The 20,573-nt window shown below is 47.9% G+C and overlaps 1 protein-coding gene across 1 annotated transcript; it reads left to right on the top strand.

Annotated features, from left to right (window-relative positions):
- The first annotated feature begins 262 nt into the window (after nt 1-262).
- On the top strand, nt 263-11,666 carry DUSP23 (dual specificity phosphatase 23). Its single transcript, XM_033135782.1, has 4 exons — nt 263-287; nt 8,106-8,168; nt 8,866-9,140; nt 11,344-11,666. Exons 3-4 carry the CDS (start codon nt 8,871-8,873, stop codon nt 11,527-11,529), a joined length of 456 nt encoding a protein of 151 aa, XP_032991673.1. The 5' UTR covers nt 263-287; nt 8,106-8,168; nt 8,866-8,870; the 3' UTR covers nt 11,530-11,666.
- The last annotated feature ends 8,907 nt before the right edge of the window (nt 11,667-20,573 follow it).

Raw genomic sequence — 20,573 nt, 5'->3', positions numbered from 1 at the left:
TGGGTCCACAGGAAGCAAGGGTGGAGACCTCCGGACGCGGATTGATTCTTGGACAGCTCCCAAATTCTGCCCGGCTTGATTCTTGCTGCAAAAGTTGGGAATTTGGAGAGGCTCCCTTGCATTCTTCTGCTCTCCAAAGGGCGGGCATTTGCAGAGGTTCCCTTTCCGTTTGCACTGTGCGGGCAGGAAGTGCGCCGCTTGGCATCGGTCTTGCTTCCAAGCCGGCTCCTTTTTCTCTCCGGTTTTGCAACCCAGCTTCTCGTCTCAGGCACTGCGCGGGAAATCAGGTACCCAAAACAATGTCCGGTAAAGGTGGGGTAGCGGTAGCAGATCAGGGGGCCTTGATCCCAGGGCGCGCTGCCCATCCACGTGCACGGATGCCGAGTCTATAGATGCCCCAAAGCTGGTAGGCTAGCCACCCAAGCTTTACAGACCCAGGACCCACTTTTAACCCAAACATGCATTTGGAGATCCACTTCTTAAAATTTCCCCATATATTTGCAAGGGTGAGAGTGTTCCTCCTGCGACCCACCTTAGATCAGGTCCGCTTGCCCCGACCCACAAATTGAAGACTTTACAGGAGGATAGTGGTGGGACCGCCTGTTTGTGATAGAACACCTGCTTGGCATGTAGAAGGTCCCAGGTTCACTGCCTGGCATCTTGCGGTAGCGCCGAGAATGTCCTCGCCTGAAATCCCTGGGAGCTGCTGCCAGTCAGTGTCGACAATACTGAACGAGATGGACCAATGATTTGGCTCACTATAGGACTATATGGGGGGGGGGAGGCGTTTGAGGGAAGCCTCAATGTCGTCCTGAGACAAGATTTCTTTGCCAAGGGTTATTTTTAGGCTGTCTAGCAAAGGGGGGTGAGGACTGACAAGCAGGCAGCTTGTACACTATATGAAGTAAGTGGTTTTTAATCTGCCCTCAAGAGTATTTTCTGTGCATTTAAAAAGAGTGATGAAAGAAACGGTATTGTTTGGAGGAGGATTTGGATATCTTACCTGCCCTTCCCCAAAGGTCCCAGGTGTGATTCCTGCACTGCAGGATGGTGGACTAGTCCTAAGATCCTAAGTTTGTTGACAAACAAGGTTTTATGTATTTTATTCCTCTATTAAATTTGTATACAGCCCCGTCATATGAAGATCACAGGGCAGTTCACAACATAAAAAAATACAAAGTGAGAATGCAAACTAGGACAAAAACAAACCAAGAAACACCCCCCCCCCCAAAAAAAAAAACTCCCTTCCAGTCCTACAGTTTTATGATCCTGGCTTACAGCAATATAAAATACAAGATTAAGATCAGCAGCAAGCAGCTACGGTATGTTCGCCTCTCATGCACTCTGTCAAAGGGACAAGCCCTGGGATGGGGAACCTCAGGCCCAGAGGCAAATGCGGCCCTCCAGGCCTCTCTGCCTGGCCCTCAGGACTCTCCCCATCCTCCAGAGCCACACCCCTTACTGGCCCTGCTCTGCCCTGCCTCCCCACCCCACCCCCTCAGTGCTTTTGCCTGGCTGGAGGGTGGAGATCGATGCGTGTGGAAACAGACACACCGGTAATGTTCTGCCTGCTTTGGCCTCTGGCTACACATATTTCTGGCATGCGGCCCCCCCAAAGATATCCCAGAATGGAGTGTGTGGCCCCCGAGATTTAAACAGGCTCCCTACCCCTATCTAGTGCTAGCTTCTGAAGGCTTTCAAGGAGGGGGAAATTAGACAAAAGAGAGACTCTTATCCATCTTGGCTGTGAGTCTTGGAATACTTTCTCCCTGCCTTGTGAGCCTGTTCCACCTGGCATGGGAGGGCAGGGTGGGCCCTGACTGACTCCAACTACAAAAGTTGAGGCTGCTGAACAGAGCCTTGGTCTGAGCTATTGGTTAGGGGGGTTTGTTGCAGGTGGGGTGGTTTTTTGCTGATATTATTATTTTTTATCTTAATTTTAGAGCTCATTATTTATGTTGGAAGTTTTACAGTTTGGATGTGTACTTCTTGATGTTTTACTTATTGTTAATAATAATAATAATAATAATAATAATAATAATAATAATTTCATTAATTATACCTAACCCAGCCCATCTGGCTGTGTTTCCCCAGCCACTCTGGGCAGCTTACAGTATATATAAAACATAACAAGGCATCAAACATTAAAAACTTCCAGATACAGGGCTGCCTTCAGATGCCTTCTAAAAGTTGTATACAGGTGAAAGTCGAAAAATTAGAATATCGTGGAAAAGTCCATTTATGTAAGCAATTGTTTTCATTAGCTACTGGAGTTTAATATATGACATAAGACTCATGACATGCAAAGCGTCAAGCCTTTGTTTGTTATAATTGTGATGATTATGGCGTACAGCTGATGAAAAACCCCAAGTTGAAATTGTTAATTTGGGGTTCTCATCAGCTGTACGCCATAATCATCACAATTATAACAAATAAAGGCTTGACATATCTCACTTTGCATGCCATGAGTCTATCTCATATATTAGTTTCACCTTTTAAGTTGAATTACTGAAAGAAATGAACCTTTCCACGATATTCTAATTTTTCGAGTTTCACCTGTAGTTCTTTATCTCCTTGACATCTGAAGGGAGGGCATTCCACAGGGAGTTTGTGACCACTTTTGTTATGTGGTACTTCCGTATTCTTTCCATCGTGTAATCTGCCTTACATAAAATTATGTTGATACAGTCATACCTCTAATTACGATAGCTGCGGGTTGCGTTCGTCACGGGATACGAATGTGCCGAACCCGGAAGTAATGGACCGGGTTACTTCCAGGTTCGCGCATGCGCAGAAGCACTGAATTGTGCCGCGCACATGCGCAGATGCGGTGCTTCATGTTGCATTCTGCTCATGTTGCGAACAGGGCTCCGGAACGGATCGCGTTCACAACCAGAGGTACCACTGTCTGTGTATCCTATAAAATGCTTTCGAAAAGAGGTTTGGGGATGACTGTCACATAGAGGGATGCCAGAAAATATGAAGCAAATTATTATTATTTTCCATTTGAACTTCATTGGAAGAAGCCCACCTCTTAATATTTTGCTGAACAGACATATATAGAAGGCCTATGCTTGGGTGGGATGGTTTGTTTTAGTTCATTTTTTAATTATGTATTTTGTGTTGTTTACATTGCAATTTTATGTTGTGAACTGCCCTTAGATCTATGGGCGAAGGAGCGCATACAAATTTAATAAATAATAATAATGTTGGAAATGCACTACTTGGAAGCTAGCTTGGAGAGAGCCAAGGATCCTCAGATATGTAGTGTTGATGGGTGGAGGAGAGGAGGCAGATCTCCTGAGGCTCAGGTTGTTGTTGTTGTTGTTTATTGATAATAATAATAATAATAATAATAATAATAATAATAATATTTATTATTTGTACCCCGCCCATCTGGCTGGATTTCCCCAGCCACTCTGGGCGGCTTCCAACAAAAATCAAATTCATTAAAATATCACACATTAAAAGCTTCCCTAAACAGGGCTGCCTTCAGATGTCCTCTAAATGTCTGGTAGTTGTCTATATCTTTGACCTCTGCTGGGAGGGCGTTCCACAGGGCGGGCGCCACTGCCGAGAAGGCCCTCTGCCTGGTTCCCTGTAGCTTTGCTTCTCGCAGTGAGGCAGGGGCGTCGCTAGGGGGGTGCGGTGGGGGCGGTACGCCCCCGGGCGACAGGGGCCACAAGTGGCGGGTGGGGGCGCCAAGCGGCGGGTGGGGGCGACAAGCGGCGCCCCTCCCGCCACTCCCCAGGCAACTCCCCAGGTCACCCCGGGAGCAGCAGCGCTGCACGGATGGGGTGCTCCCTCGGCCGTGCGCTGTTGCTCCCGGGGCGACCGGAGCGAGCGGCGGCGCATGGGGGTGACAAGCGGCAGCCCCTCCCGCCATTCCCAAGCGCTGCCGCTCCCTCCGTCACCCCAGGAGCAACAGCGCACGGCCGAGGGAGCACCCCGTCCGTGCAGCGCTGCTGCTCCCGGGGTGACCGGCAGCGTGGGGAGTGGCAGGAGGGGCCGGCGCTTGTCAGCCCCACGCGCTGCCGCTGGCTCCGTCCCCCCGGGAGCAGCAGCGCACGGTGTGTGCGGTGCTGCTGCTCCTGGGGCAACGGAGCGAACGGCGGCACGTGGGGGGGGACAAGAGGCAGCCCCTCCCACCATTCCCACGCGCTGCCGCTCCCTCCGTCACCCTGGGAGCGGCAGCGCACGGCCCGACGACGGAGTGCGCCTGCACGCGCAGGCGCACTCTGTCATCGGATCGCCGCTTCCACAGCCTCCTTTTGAGCCGGAGAGCTTAAAAGCGAGCTCTTCGGCTTAAAAGAGGGCTGCAGAAGCGGCGCCGGCACCCCCGGAACCGCCCTGGGGGCGGAGCGTCATGACGTCACAATGTGATGTCACGACGCCCCGCCCCCGGGGCGTTTCCTTTGCCGCCCCGGGTACCGCGGAGCCTTACTCCGCCACTGCAGTGAGGGAACCACCAGAAGACCCTTGGCGCTGGATCTCAGTGTCCGGGCTGAATGATGGGGGTGGAGACGCTCCTTCAGGTATACAGAACCGAGACCGTTTAGGGCTTTAAAGGTCAGCACCAACACTTTGAATTGTGCTCGGGAACGTACTGGGACCTCAGGGCGGTCCCTCATCCGTAGACCTCAGGGCGGCTTACAGAATAAGAGTACAAGGTGAAATTCACAAAATACATGATATGAACAAGAAAAAGAAAACAAACAAACCAATACCTCTCACAAGCACATTTAAAAGAGCATAGGATGTTAATAATCCAAAAACCTGCCTAAAGTGGAACATTTTCGCCTGGCACCTAAAGGTGTATAATGAAGGCGTCGGGCGAACTTCCCTAGGGAGAGCACACCACAAACGGGGAGCCACTGCAGAGAAGGCCCCGTTCTCGTGTTGCCACCCTCCGGACCTCCTGTGAGTGGGGCACACCAAGAAGGGCCTCAGAGGATGATTGCAGAGTCTGCGTTGGCTCATATGGAGAGAGGCGGTCTTGAGGTATTGCATTCCTGAGCTGTTTAAGGCTTCATAGGTCACAACCAGCACTTTGAATTGGGCCCGGAAACTTAATTGGTATCCAGTGCAGTCAGGCCAGGATCGGTGTGATATGCTCAAACTGTAATATGCTCAAATCGGTGTAATGTGCTCAAATTGGCTGGGTGAGCACCTAAACGCACCTTCACCACTCGCCCTTTAACTACTAGGGAAATTTATCTTTCCTTGGCTGCAGGAGGTCGGGGAGGGGAGAAGTCCAGTGCTGTTGGGTGAAGCCAGAGGGAGACTGTCAGTCCAGGGGTCAGCAAACTTTTTCAGCAGGGGCCCGGTCCACTGTCCCTCAGACCTTGTGGAGAGCCAGACTATATGTGGGGTGTGTGTGTGTGTGTGTGTGTGTGTGAATGAATTCCTATACCCCACAAATAACCCAGAGATGCATTTTAAATAAAAGCACACATTCTACTCATGTAAAAACATGCTGATTCCCGGACCGTCTGTGGGTCTGATTTAGAAGGTGATTGGGCCGGATCCAGCCCCCGGGCCTTAGTTTGCCTGCCCATGGTCTAGTCTAGCATCCTATCCTATCCTATCCTATCCTATCCCATCCTCACAATGGTCAACCAGATGCCTAGTTGAGAAGCTCACAAGCAAGATTTTGGCTTCTCCTGTACAGAGCAGTTATGGCCACAAGAGGCCGCTGCAACACCAAAGGTTGCATTTTGGAGGGCATTATAAACTGCAACTGCAAACCTAGTCACACTTACCTGGGAGTAAGCCCCATTGAACTCAGTGAACCTGCACGTCTGCAACCCTAAATATGCTTATCCTTATTTCTTCCTTAGCGCAGTCCCCATCAGATCCTGCACAGCTGCAAAACGGATGCCACCAGGGATTGAAGCAGATTTTCTGCCACTGAGAGGAGGCATACTCTCCAACATTTCTCCGGGGAAACTAGGGACGTCCTTTTCTATTATTATTATTATTATTATTATTATTATTATTATTATTATTCCCACCCATCTGAGTGGGTTGCCCCAGCCACTCTGGGCAGCTTCCAACATATATAAAAACATAATAAAACATTAAACATTTAAAAACTTCCCTATGCACGGCTGCCTTCAGATGTCTTGTAAAGGTTGTATAGTTCCTTATCTCCTTGGCTTGGGGGTCGGATAACTCCATACCCTCCAACATTTCTCCGATGAAAATAGGGATGTCCCTAAGGAAAAGTGAGACATTCTGGGATCAAATCAGAAACCGGGACGGCTTCTGCAAATCCGGGACTGTCCCTGGAAAATAGGGAGATTTGGAGGGTCTGCGAAGGCCCTTCCCCTGGGAGGCCACCCAGGGAATATCTGCTTGGGCTGAGGGCCAACAAAGATGGCGGCACCCTGGGCCATCGGCTTCTGCTTTGCAAAGCTTCAGGTCTGGGTAGTTCTACGGGCGGAGAGATTACATGATCCCACCCGGAGAGACTCCCTGCAGGTTTTGCCATTGACTCCGGTGACCTCAGAGGAGATAATCCCCCCTGCTTTTGTTATCTGTGGGAAGAGGCGCTGAGTCATCGCTCTTAAGCGCCCAGGGTGGGCCGCCGCCAGAGATTCCCATCATGCCTCAGTGCTTGACGGTTGTTTAGAAGTGGAGGGAGAGGATGGGCCTTGCAAGCTTGTCTGGATCTCCTTGGTGAATCCTAGAACTGTAGAGTTGGGAAGGACACAAGAGTCATCTAGTCCAACCCCCCCCCCCCAAAATGCAGGAATCTCAGTTCAAGAATCCCTGGCAGGTGGCCAAGCCAATCTCTGCTCTCCACCTTCTGAGGGAGTCCAACTGCTCTCCCCCTCAGAAAGGTCTTCCTAACTTTTGGTCACAATCTCCTTTTTTGTTATATTGGATTGGACGAAGTGAATATTGTTATAATAATAATAATAATAATAATAATAATAATAATAATAATAATAATAATAATAATAATAATTTTATTATTTAAATAATAATAATTTATTATTTATACCCCGCCCATCTGGCTGGGTTTCCCCAGCCACTCTGGGCGGCTTCCAACCAAATATTAAAAACACAATACAGCATTAAACATGTAACATATAGCAGGCAGATGAAGAATCGGAAGTCCTTTACTTTCTGAATCTTACTTTCTATCATTCTCTTTTAACCTCTTTCCTACCCTCTTTTTTCTCTCTATTTCTTTCTCTCTTCCCCAACCCCCTTTGTTTTTTTTATTGTATCTAGATAAAAGTCTTGGTTTGGTTTTTAAAAGGGGGGAATATATTACGTTTTCTAATTAATTGATTTTTTTAAAAAAAAAAAGAATCTCCTTTCTTGTCCTTTGACAAGAACAAGCTGACTCCTCTGAGACAACCAATCTACAGTGCAGTTTTGACCCTTTATGCAGGGGTGGAGATGCTTTTGGGGGCTTGAGGGCCACATTTCCTTCTTAGCAACCTTCTGGGGGCCACATGCCAATGGCCAGTGGGGCTAGAGGCAAAAGCAGGTGGAACAACTGATGTGAATATTATCTCTTTCTGGTAGGTTAGTTGACAGCACATGGAGAACAAAGTCCTGGTGGCTAATAGCCGTTGAGAGCTTTGTCCATCATGAATTGCTCTAATACTTTGCCTCACATAATCTTATGCCATTTAGTCTTTATGTTAGGACACCTCCAGTATTCAGTATTCCCCAGGAGGTATTCAAGCATATTTGAGAACTTTAAAATGGTGCAATTAAAGCTCCCTTTGGTGCCAAATATCAACTTATTTTTTAAATAAGGAAAGTAAAGAAAGTGATGGAGGAAGGCACCAAAAATCTTGAGTTAACCATCAACTGACAAAACGGTGTCTGTCCTCCCTGTGAACAAATCAGGGCCAGTGCTCAGTAAAGCGTGGACATTGTATAACCTCCGCACAAGCTTTCTACCAGCAAATCTGGATGAATGCTGAATAAACAGACCAGCAGGAAGAGCTCAGGGTCTCCACGGTGCCACAAGACTCTGTTGTTTTTCCTCTGCAATAGGTTGCTGGAGTAAATTCGTCAGCACCGCCGAGAGGGTCTTAATTAAAACAAAAACCTCTTGTGTTTACTTCTTTCTCTTGCAGCGCTCCAGTTTTCTTTTGCCTCCTCTGCAAAAGGGGCTCATCCTCGCAACAATAACCCATGAGGTAAGTGAGGTGCAAAACGAGCAAATGACAGAATATTACTGGTTCAGGATCATCCCAGCCATTTGCCCATGGCCGGTCCTACCATTAGACAGAGGTAGGCAGTGACCTTGGTGGAAATTCTGCACCTGGTCCCGGTCATCACTGACATGTGGCCCTCAGAAGATTGCCCAGACAGGAGTGTGGCACTGCTGAAACGACACAGCGCTTTCCTCTGTGTGTCTTCCAGCAGCTGGTACACAGAGAAATTGGATTCCCTGTTTGCTTAATACCTTTTTGTTCCCTTTCCTGCGTTGTTCGCTTTTAATACCTGCAAAGACAACAGCCGGAGATCTCTCCGGCACTTCCCCGCCCTTTTTCTGCTAGCACAGCGTTCATCCTGTGTTTTGTTTTCTTTTCCAAATCGGGCAGCGGATTTCCACACACACACCAGCTTTGGTTCTAAGAACTCTTAATCCCAACCCAATACCTTTGGCTGCGTTGAGGGATAGGCGGTGGCGGCTCTGTTCCCAGAATCCTCCGGGGCTGCACTCAGGGCAGTTCCAGCCAGACCGCTCTTGAGGCGAAGTCTTCCGCAGAGGGTGGCGCTGGGGAACCGCGCCCAATTCTCCGGCAGCCTTTTGCGAACACAGCAGGGAGAAGGGAGTTGCCTTTTGGTGAACTAGCTCAGCTTTGGTTTTTCTCTCCCTCTCGCTCACAGGGTCCATGGCGTCCGACACACCACCCAATTTCTCCTGGGTAGCGCCAGGCCAGCTGGCAGGGCTGGCCATGCCCCGCTTGCCCGCACACTACCGGTACATGCACGAACATGGCATCCGACATCTGGTGTCACTAACGGAGCGTAGCCCACCCTACCACGACACCTGCCCCGGCATCCAGCTCCACCGCCTGCGCATCACCGACTTCTGCCCACCTTCGCCTGAGCAAATCCAGCGCTTCCTGCAGATTGTGGACGATGCCAACGCCAAGGGGGAGGTACGTTTTCACGCCGCCATATCAAGGTGATTTCTCTAGCTAGTCTAGTGTTGTCTATGCTAGGGGGTGGAGAACTGGATTTTGAGCAGCGGGCCGAATTCTTATCTCCGTGGGTTTCTTTTCCAACCTTAAGCCTTCACATTTGCAATTTAAAAAAAAAAATCCACATGAAAATGTTGGTGTAAATTTATGAGCAATTTTGTCGAATACAACGCGTTTGCGTATGTTATTTTCAGTGTACCGTAGTGTGCCATTTTTACACTTTCGTGTGTGTATTTGTACACATTCGTTGACTGGAAAACTACCTTGTAAAATTCAGTTACAGGTAGGTAGCCGTGTTGGTCTGCCATAGTCAAAACAAAATAAAAAATAAAAAAAATCCTTCCAGTAGCACCTTAGAGACCAGCTAAGTTTGTTCTTGGTAGTGTGCATGCACACGAAAGCTCATACCAAGAACAAACTTGGTTGGTCTCTAAGGTGCTACTGGAAGGATTTTTTTATTTTTTATTTTGTTTTGTAAAATCAGAGAGGTATGGATTTTGATGGGTGGCTTCCCCCCCCCCCCATTTGCACATTGTTTCTGAATGCGTGGAATAGGTAGGTTCAAGAAGCAGCTCAGTAGCTTCACTAGCTTCACTGCAGGTGGGTCGCTGTGGGAGGGTGGAGAGTTGGCAGAGGTTCGGCTTGGTGCAAAAGCACCAGCAGAGCCAATCCAACACCTCACCTCTTCCTCCTGGTAAGCAACAGCAACCCACCCAATGGAAACCCCACCTGGCAAACCGCTTCTGATGTCTTCCTGTTCAAGTGCATTTCCCTGATGCTTCCCTAATTGCAAAGAAACACAAAAAACCCACCTTTTTTTACAAGCAGATTTCTTGCACTGGTGCGAGAGAGGCCTTAAAACTAATGGCACTGATCTGCAAGTTTTGATTTCCTTGCATGGCAATCAAAAAGTCTGTGTGTGTGTGTGTGTGTGTGTGTGTGTGTGTGTGTGTGTATATATATATGGACCTCGACTTACGAATGTCTTCTGGAAGAAAAAAAATGGCTGCCGCTTCTGAATTTTTCGACCTACGAAGGGAAAGCGGTGGCGCGATACCTCGACTTACGAGTTTTTTAATGCAGTTAAAATGGGGTCCGCAGCTGTTGTTGGACTATAACTCTCATCACCCCTAGCTAGCAGGACCAATGGTCAGGGGTGATGGGAATTGTCAGTGCTTCCCCCCCAAGGGGTACTCAAATGGCACGCAGTACCGACACCTCTTTTTGTTGTTGTTAAAAAATGTGCCACTTACTGTAACAACTTCATGGTAAGTTGGAGCCCTGAGAGATAAGTCCAGTCGCGAACGACTCTGGGGTTGCGGCGCTAATCTTGCTTTACAGGCTGAGGGAGCTGACGTTTATCCGCATACAGTTTTTCCGGGTGATGTGGCCAGCATGACTAAGCCGCTTCTGGTGAACCAGAGTAGCACATGGAAACGCCATTTACCTTCCCGCCAGAGTGGTACCCATTTATCTACTTGCACTTTGACGGGCTAGGTGGGCAGGAGCGGGGACCGAGCAATGGGAGCTCACCCCGTCACGGGGATTTGAACCGCCAACCTTCTGATCGGCAAGCCCAAGGCTCAGTGGTTTACACCACAGCGCCACCTGCGTCCCTCTCATGATAGGTCACCGGCACCTATTTTCTAGGAGGGGGAAGCACTGGGAACTGTAGTCCGAAAACTGCTGGGGACCCGTTGGCCTAGGTGATGGGCCATTAAGGGAACAAAGGAAGTGGATCTGTGTGAGACAGCAAACTGGCTGGTAATTAGAAAGATGAGAGGTGAGGGTTGAGCCTACAGTGATGTGATCTAGAAGCAAGAGAGAGGCAGAGCAATGCTTGATTTCTGTTTGAATCCAAGGCTGTGACTATGAAGGAAACATTGCCCACTTGGGGTGTTAATGCAGGCTCAGGTTGTATATACGTGTAAGTAAACCATATATCATAAATACACCACGGTCTCCGCTGTGCCTCATTCCGAAGGAAACACGAACCTTGGGTAAGTGCCTGGAACTCCTGGGATCTCGTACCGCTCGGAGGTTGGGGAAGCGTGCGACAGTAGAGTGCAGACATGCCAGGAGCTCTTTACTTTCACAAATGTTAATTTCCTCACGGGCCGGAGGGGCCCTTTCACGCTGCGGCTTTCCCTCTCTTCACCAGGCTGTGGCAGTGCATTGCATGCTGGGATTTGGCAGAACCGGAACCATGTTGGCCTGTTACCTCGCCAAGACCCAGAAGATCACTGGCGTTGATGCCATCCACGAGATCCGCAAGCTGCGGCCAGGCTCCATCGAGACCCACGACCAGGAGAAGGCCGTTGTCCAGTTCCACCACCGTATCAAATAGCCAGAGGAAGAGATGGGGATGGGCAATAGGAACTCCTCGGCTGCTGAGCTGACTCCACGGGGGATTTTATCTTTACCGTAACCCCTGTTGCTGGGGGAGGATTATCTGGCTGCCAAATGGAGAGGCCATTTTGTTTGTTTGTTTGTCGGTTGGTTGGTTGGTTGGTTTTCTTGCAGGTGTAGGCAGTTTGTGGCCTTCCAGAGTTGCTGAACTACAACTCCCATCACCCCTGGTTGTTGAGCCATCTTGCCAAGGCTTATGGGAGTTGTAGTTCAGTGACATCTGGAGGGCCAATGTTTCCCTGCACATGCTTTAAAGGGATGCTTTGGGTTCTTTAGTGGGGGCTTCTGGTTGGGGTACAAACTGATTTTTTTTGTGGGAGAATCAGATACTCAGGGAACAGGACCCCATTGCAAGGGTTGGCAGCAAGCAATGTGTTTTCCCTTTCACCCTGGAAGAAACAGCCAGCATGGGAAGTCAGGAGACATTTTACAAACTGTGCATTTAAGGAGTGTCATGGGGTGCTCTTTTCTGTCGCAAGCCAGCAGATTCTCCTGTCTTGACACTTCACCGCCCAGAAATAAAGGTGATCAAAGGTGACGACTGTACATATTCACTTTCAGTTCATTTTGTTCTGTTTTATTTATTCTTACATTCGCAGCCCCACTGCTTCCTCTGAGGAGTTGTACACGGTTCCCCCCCCCTTTTCCATTTTATCCCCGCAGCAACCCTATGAGGTAGGCCAGGTTGAGAGACAGCAACTGGCCCAACATCACCTGGCGAGCTTCATGGCTGAGTGGGAATTCGAACCCTGGTCTCCCAGGTCCTAGTCTAGCACTCTGACCATTTCACCACAGGGCTAGGGAAGCATTTTTCAGTTCAAGGGCCACATAACTTTCTGGGAAACCTTCTGGGGGCCACATGCCAACAGGGGTGGAGAGGTGATTAAATGGAGGAGGGGGTTATCACTTTAGTCTGTAAAACGGTTTAAAAACAAATAATATAATTGATTGAATAAGAGTGTTGTTGTTGTTGTTGTTGTTGTTATAAAGCAGTGAATAGAACCCAGTTAGCGTTTGTAAAATTCAGGGATACTAAAAACCAATAGTCATGCATGCCTCCATCCAGGGCACACCTTTGCATTTCATTTACAGTAAGGAAAATCATATGACCTGTATCTCTAAAGGGAAAATAGCACACCAAGCAGTTTCTCCACCCTGAAGTGCTTTGGCTAGAAGCTACCAGGAGGGGGAGCTTGTGTGTTGCCTTCTCTCTTTAGACAAAACATCGTCCCTAATTGGAACCTGGTTATTATTATTTTTAATAACCCCTGATTATCCTTCCCGTCTGCTTCACACATTCCTTACACAGGTGGGTGGAGGATAGGAGGAGGGGACACTCGAGAGGAAGGTTGGAGGGGCGGGTCTGCCTATCGAGGCCTACACAGCAATATTCTCGCTCCATTTGCTGGGAATCGCAAGCGGGGAAAGTCGCCCTCAGGTCCTGCTTGCGGGCTTCCAAAATCCGTTGGAATTGATCACGTTGGACGATGCAGGACAAAGATTAAACTGTGGAACTCTGTCCTGCAGGAGGCAGCGATGGCCAGCAATGCGGATCTCTTTAAAAGAGGTTTAGGCAAATTCACAGAGAAGGCCACAATGACTTGGGGAGGCAGACCGTGGGGAGGAATAGCTCTGGGCCATTTCTCGCCTTCCTGCTGTTGCTGCTGCTTTCTTCCAGAACATTCTCTCTCAGGTTTTCTGTCCTTTTAAACCCACAGAGACAGGGGAGGGGAGGGGAGGCTGGGCTGAAATTTCAGATCCCATTCCAGAAAGCTCACGCTGTGAAGCAAGGAGCTATTCTCTCGCAGAAAACTTAGTAGAACTCCCTCTGAGATGGTTACGCAACCCGCTCCCGTATTTTATAAGAGGTGCTCTTGACTCACGAGCACCAGGCTGGCTTTTAACTTGGATTGCGGGGGGTGGGGGAGAACGCATGGGCACGGGAAAGTGATCCCTCGGGAATTTTTAAGACATGCCGTCTGAGCGCTTGCATGTTCGTTCTCAGCACGATAGCGGGACGCAAACAGTCGAGGCTGTAATATGCCCAATGAGGCTGTGAAGCTAGAGCCTCTGGCACTGATTGGCTGAGCTCCTCTTACGTCACAGAAGGACAGAGCAGGCCTAAGTGTGTCTGGAGGCTATTGACCCCACAGCTCTACTCCCAGAGAGGGGTGGTGATAGGCAGAAGGGCCTGGAGCATTAATGCAGGGAGCATTCGCAAATTCAGGGCTTTTTTTTCAGCCGAAACTAAGTTCCGGCAGCTCTCAGGTGGGCGCCGTTGCCGTTATAAGGGAACAAGTTCATGGTGAGTTCCGGAACCTCTTTTTCTAGAAAAAAAAATAGCACCGAGCAAACTTGAGAATAACCATGGGAAGAGAAAGAAGAAATAGCAATAGGGAGCATATCTGAGAGCATAAAAGAAGGAGACAGTGCAGAGGAACATAGAAGGGCCAAAATGATAGCTATGGGGGACTGAGTTTCTGAGGCACTCCCCCCCCCCCCAATATTTCAACTTGCCTCTTTCATGCAATTTCAGTTTTTCGCTTTTAAAAGTGTCCAGTCCTTTAAAAAAAAATGAAATAGAACAAGAAGGCTGCAGGCCGTTTGTGTTAGGTTGCGCACTAACTTCATAAAATTTATATACTGCTTTATTGTTAAAAACCTCAGCGCAGTTTGATGTTTTACTGTGTTCGATGTTTTAATTGGTTGGAAGCTGCCCAGAGTGGCTAGAGTGGGGCAACCCAGTCAGATAGGCGGCATCATATTATTATTATTATTATTATTATTATTATTATTATTATTATTATTATTATTCAACTTGCCCCCATCTTCCGGTATTCCAGCCTTTGAGGACAAATGTACAGCGCTAACTGACAAGACCTAAGCCTTTGCCTGTGAATGATTCCTGAACCTATTAAGCTACCTATTGTATCTGTTGCTTGGTGATCCACTTCCTCCATAGGCCCACTCAGTGAACAATTTCCAGCTACAGGCATCTCGGGGAAGGTGGGGAAACCAGGGTTGACTGGTTTCAAATATCTAGTCAATTTGCAGGGCTTTCGAGAACACAGGAAACTGGACCGGAAGCATACCTGTTGGGTTTATTAAATCAAGAAATACCACAGGGAAGTAAAAAACTATTTTTGTATGCAGGTACAGCGGCAAGAATGGTATTAGCTAAGAATTGGAAATCACGAAACACCCCAACAAAGGAAGAATGGATAAATAAATTAAATGAGTATTTAATCTCAGCTAAATTAACAGCGGCAATAAGAAATCAGTCTAACCAAAAGCTAAGAAATGAATGGAAATATTATGAAGACTATTTGGCAAGGTATTGCTCCAAAAATAATATGCTAATGTGCCTAGATTAAAACATGAAGTATAGAAAGTAATGTATAAAGTAGTGTTTAAAGGAAGATAACAGTATCCCATAAAAGGGGGGGGGGAAGGTTAAGAAGGAGTAAGGAACGCGAGATGAAAACAATCTAAAGATCAAAGGAAATTGAGTTGGAGATGGAGGGAAGTGACAAGGGTGAAGGGAAAAGGGTGGGTGATGGGATGTTTATCTCTTTTGTTATTACCGATATATACATGTGATGTTAATATGGATTGTAATGAATAAGGATTGGAAATAAAGGTGTTAAATATTTTAAAAGAGAGAGAGAGAACACAGGAAACTGCCTTGTACTAAGGCAGACCAGTGGTCCATCTAGCTCAGCATTTCCTACACTGACTGGCAGCAGTGGCTCTCCAGGGTACCAGGCATGAGTCTTCTCCAGCCTCACCTGGAGATGCCGGGGATTCATTTGAGAACCTTCTTGACGCAAGGGAGATTCTCATGAGACGAAGGAGCAGGTTTATCTGAAGTTGACAAACTTTATCTAAAGTTGGGCGCCATTTTGAATCCACATGGCAGACTGGGCCTCCCGTAACTGCCCTGATTTTACCCACTGCTTTCAGAACTGCAATAGTTTTGTTTTGCTGGGTATGATGAGGCTGCTAGGTTTTTTTTAATTAAAAAATTACTTCTTAAACAAGTAAAGAAGAAACTAAATGAGCACAAGATAACCGTGGGACTTTTGGGAGGATTTCTCCAAATGATCTGGCTGACTTTACAAATGGTTTCAGCAGCAACTGAGAATACCAGCAAGTCTGGAATCGGGTTCCTCTAACCACAGATGGTATCCCAGTGTGGCTTGGCCAAAGTGCTGCTCCACCTGTGCTGCCCCAGGGTCTCGGGCGTTAGGCTCGCTGGCTTGTCAAAGCGATCAACCAGCTGTCATCACTGTAAACCTCTCACCTCCAGTGAGCTAACGCAAACGGACAGGTACTCTTGCCCACTAAAGAAACCTTCACAGAACTGGAAAGCTTCGCGTTATCTCCCTTTCCCTTCTCTCCTGCCTCGCCTTGAGGCCCTGGGGCCAGTTTTGCAAAAAGTAGGCAAGCGACTTTGAGACCTGAGTTCCGATTCCAGAAGCCGTGGGAGCAGGAGACGGCCTTGTGAATTCTGTGTCAACAAAAATAACTGTTGGGGGTCCAGACGGTTGCCTGCTCTACAGATAACCGCGACAGTTGCAAATTTGGGAGCCAAACTGAAGTTCCGTTCAACTGTTAAACCCACCTGATGCCCCACAAGCAAATCATTACCTCTCAGCCTAATCCCTTGCAGGGTTGATGTGCACTTAAGCTGCTCGGAGGAAAGGCAATCTTTGCATGCATAGAGCTTAAATATGAACCAGAGCAAAACTCTGGGGCCCGTTTTGAGTGCTAGGTAAGGTTGCCAACTGTGATTTCTACATTACTGGTTCCTGGATCGTACTGAGGCCATAGTGGGCAAAGCCCGAATGCAATTTCACAGGACAGGGGCAGAGACAGAATGGAAACTGAAGATTCAGGAAAGAAGCAGGGCAGGTATGGGATGAAGGTGAAGCTTGATGGCTGAGGGGTGGAGGCAGAAAAGAATTTTGCAGAAGGAAGGTGAAGTTGGAGTGGAACTTGATGACTATGGGGCAGAGCCAAAATGGCATAGGATGAAACGGGGTTTGTGCCAGGATGGGAGCCTGACTTGTTATGAGAACAGCATACGAAGATGAGATAGGCCATAGGTGGAGCATGGTCATTTTTGGAAGTTTTCACACTCCCAAACTATTTATCTGACAAAACATGGTTTATTTATGTATACAGTATACATGTATGCAGAGATAAAGGTTAAAAAATGAGATGCCAGTATCATGATGAGAATTCATCTTGTACTTTTAAACATTTTTTTATAATAATTTGGCAACCCTAATCAGCAGAAGGACTGGCTTGTCTATTTGGCAACCTCGTAAGTTAATGTTTATTGGAGACATTTATGCTTATGATATATTCATAAAGGTAAAGGTAAAGGGACCCCTGACTATTAGGTCCCGTCGTGTCCGACTCTGGGGTTGCAGCGCTCACCCCGCGTTACTTGCCGAGGGGGCCGGTGTACAGCTTCTGGGTCATGTGGCCAGCATGACAAATCCGCTACTAGTGAACCAGAGCAGCGCACGGAAACGCCGTTTATCTTCCCGCCGGAGCGGTACCTATTCATCTACTTGCACTTTGACGTGCTTTCGAACTGCTAGGTGGGCAGGAGCTGGGACCGAGCAACGGGAGCTCACCCCGTCGCAGGGATCCGAACCGCCGACCTTCTGATCAGCAAGCCCTAGGCTCTGTGGTTTAACCCACAGCGCCACCCGTGTCCCCAATATATTCATAGTATAATGCTAAAACTGCCGTGGGTGCTGGCGCAAAATGGCTGCCATGGGGAGCAAAAAAAAGAGAGAGAGATGCCAGTATTCTGCACAAGTGAGTCTTGTCACAAACAAGCCATATATTTACATGCACACACATAAGCTCCATACTGTAATGCATTTTTGTTCTTGCTAGCATAACCATTCATGCAAAACTTTCCCTAGTCCTGTATATGCATTTCTGTATACATTACTTGCCTGGAGAACTGAGTCGCAAAATCTGGAGAATTGCAAATTTCGAAGGACAGCTGTTTTTTCCCCGGTTCACTTATTGTTTCGGGACATGCCTTTAAATGCGAAATGGATCGAATTTCTTCCCCATCCCTATTTGGGGGGGTGGGGGCAGAGCCAAGGCAAAAAATGCTGGCAGGTTTACGAGCAGAAAGCCTGTCAGTACCCGGCAGACGGTGGCCATCTGATTCGCTATGTTTTCAGCGGCTAATTACCAGCTACCTGCCATTTTGACAGCTCGGGCCTGTAAAAAACGCCTTCTCTGGGAGCAACACACAGAAGGACCCAGAGAGAGAAAGAGAGAGAGATGAGACTTATTGCAAATGGGGCCGCTGTGGGGAGAGGAAGAGAGGCCGGCTCCACCCCGAACCACGAGATTCTTCTGCCAAACTGCAAGGGATTGATTGAGGCTGTTGTGGGAGATACATGAAAGCAGCTTAGCTGCAATATTATTTACTCTTAAACTCCTCTTACCTTTAGCCGTGTCCTCAGCAAGCTCACAGCTAAGAGGGTGCCTGGCAGAGGCTGCCTGACGTAGGCTTTTCCGCCCACTGCCAAAAGTTGGAGGGGCGCTGACTGCCCCAAGCCTGGCCTTGAAACAGGGTCACTGACTTTATGGACCTAGAAGCCCCCTAGATCTCAGTCCAGTCATGAACCTGAGGGTATAAAAACACAGCCCTTACGCAGAGACCCACTGATTTGAATGGACACCTACAGCAAAGAAATACTGCAGCCTTGCTCTGATTTTCTTGTTCTTTAAATGTATTTATTTTTATTTATTTAACAAAATCCAGTGCGTTTTTCTGGGGGTACTCAAAGGTGCGCAGTTCTGGCATCTTCCCCCCACTCCCCAAAACATGTTAAAAGTGGCACTAACTGTAACAACTTCATATTGAGTACTATCACCTTTTGTCTTGGTGGGAAAAAAGCACTGACAAAATCTATATAGCGCTGGATCGTAAGAGGAGCTCTAAGCGGTTTACAAAAATGCAAAAGGTTAAAATTATTGATAAAAAACAGTTAAAGACAGGTGTTTAAAAACAGTTAAAAGGTTATTAAAATCATCAGACGCTAAAAAGAGATGGTGGTGTTGATATTTCTACGCCGCCCATCTGACTGGCTTGCATCTACGTCTCTGAACAGGCTTGCCTTAACATAAATGTACTCCGTTAAGAGTACAGCAATTGTTCCTGCCTTCTGTCACTAGGCAGGGAGTTCCAAAGTGTAGATGCTGATCGGTTTCTTACAAGCGCAGAAGGGGTATTATGGGGCCCCTGTAACAGCGCCAGTTCTGCCAATCGAAGCTGTCAAGTGGGTTACATATACAGGGCAAAGCGATCCCACAAGTCAACATGGTCCCAGGCTGCAATAGGCTTTATATGCTAATAGTAACTCCTTGAACTTGGCCTGGTAGCAAATCACAAGCAGTGCAGATCAGGGAGCAGGGACGTTATATGCCTAATGAGCACAGCAGCTCATCCCCGGTAGGTCTTACCTCATAAATCAGTTTCCGAGCCCCCGCCTCCCCACAGCCATCAAAGTCCCCTCTTCTCCAGGGCTCTTTCCAAGCAATCAAGAGACTGCGCCTGTGTGAAGCCTGTCACTGCTCTGCCCATTTCAGCTCTCTTCTGGTTCTGGAAGACAGGAGGGAAGGGTGCTTGTCATAGAAGGAGGGGAAGACACCCTCCTGACGTATCTCTGCCTCTCGGCCTCCCTGGCTTCTGTTTCTGCCTCTGATTCTGGTCTTTCTGCCAGAGACTTCCCCTGCTCACTAAACTATGTTACTACTTCAGCTTCCGACACCTCCTCCTCCTCCTCCCAGTCCTCTTCCTCTTCTCTCTGTAACCACTCCTCATCGTCCCACCACCACTCCCCAGGCTCTGAGCCTCTTCCCTTGGTGGCTCCCCAGTTGGTTCCTCCTACCAGTCCTCTGTATCCAACCAGTCAACATTACTTCCCATTGGTTATGTCTTACCTCCATGACCTGAGGCAGGGTGACACTTGAATTCCAGTTGCTGGTGAACCACAGTGGGGTTGTCCCCGTGCCCTGCTTGTGGGCTTCCCAAGAGGCATCTGGTTGGACAGGGGAGGAAACAGGATGCTGGACTAGGACCAGGTCAGGGGTCCCCAAACTAAGGCCCGGGGGCCAGATGCGGCCCAATCACCTTCTCAATCCGGCCCGGGTATCAGCGTGTTTTTACATGAGTAGAATGTGTCTTTTTATTTAAAATGCATCCCTAGGTTATTTGTGGGGCATAGGAATTCGTTCATTTCCCCCCCAAAAAAAATATAGTCCGGCCCCCCACAAGGTGTGAGGGACAGTGGACCGGCCCCCTGCTGAAAAGGTTTGCTGACCCCTGGACTAGGTAGTCACCCAGCAGAGCTCGCCTGGGCAGAATGGCTTCCCTGTTTGGCCATGAAGCTCATTGGGTTCCCATAAACCAGTAACATTCTCTCTCTCTCTGGACTCAGCTAAACTGGAAAAGGAAAAGCATTTTAGATGCGTTGTATATGCGATACAACACTGTGACACCAGATGGCACTGTGGAGTCCTGTCTTTCCCTACCAGATTTCCCTGTACTGTATGAGTTTACAACGTAAACCCCTGGCCCTGTGATTAAGCGTCATGCTTCTACCGACTGAGCTATCCCTATGCAATTTGAATCCTATACAATAAAATACAGTATACAACAAATAAAAGAAGCCCCAGCACAGCACATTACAATTCCTTTTTTTTTTTATAAGATTTTATTATTTTCCAATAAAACACAGAAAAACAAAATACAACAACAACACAAGGCATAATAAACAATATAAAAACAACAATAAAAACAGTAACAATAACAATAAACATAAAAAGAAAAAGAAAAAAAAGGAACATATACATACCTTGACCAATACCTATCTTTATACTTTCCTTGTTTCTAACTTCTCTATTTGGGGACTTCCCCCATTCCCTCCACTGTCTTCA

The sequence above is a fragment of the Lacerta agilis genome, chromosome 17 (assembly GCF_009819535.1).
Source record: "Lacerta agilis isolate rLacAgi1 chromosome 17, rLacAgi1.pri, whole genome shotgun sequence".
Lineage (NCBI taxonomy): Eukaryota > Metazoa > Chordata > Lepidosauria > Squamata > Lacertidae > Lacerta > Lacerta agilis.
This window is presented reverse-complemented; position numbering and strand designations above follow the sequence as displayed.

Coding starts and splice junctions, on each gene's coding strand:
- DUSP23 (XM_033135782.1), top strand. CDS start 8,871: ATGGCGTCCGACACACCACCCAATTTCTCCTGGGTAGCGCCAGGCCAG. Junction 9,141..11,343: donor ATGCCAACGCCAAGGGGGAG/GTACGTTTTCAC, acceptor TCTCTTCACCAG/GCTGTGGCAGTGCATTGCAT.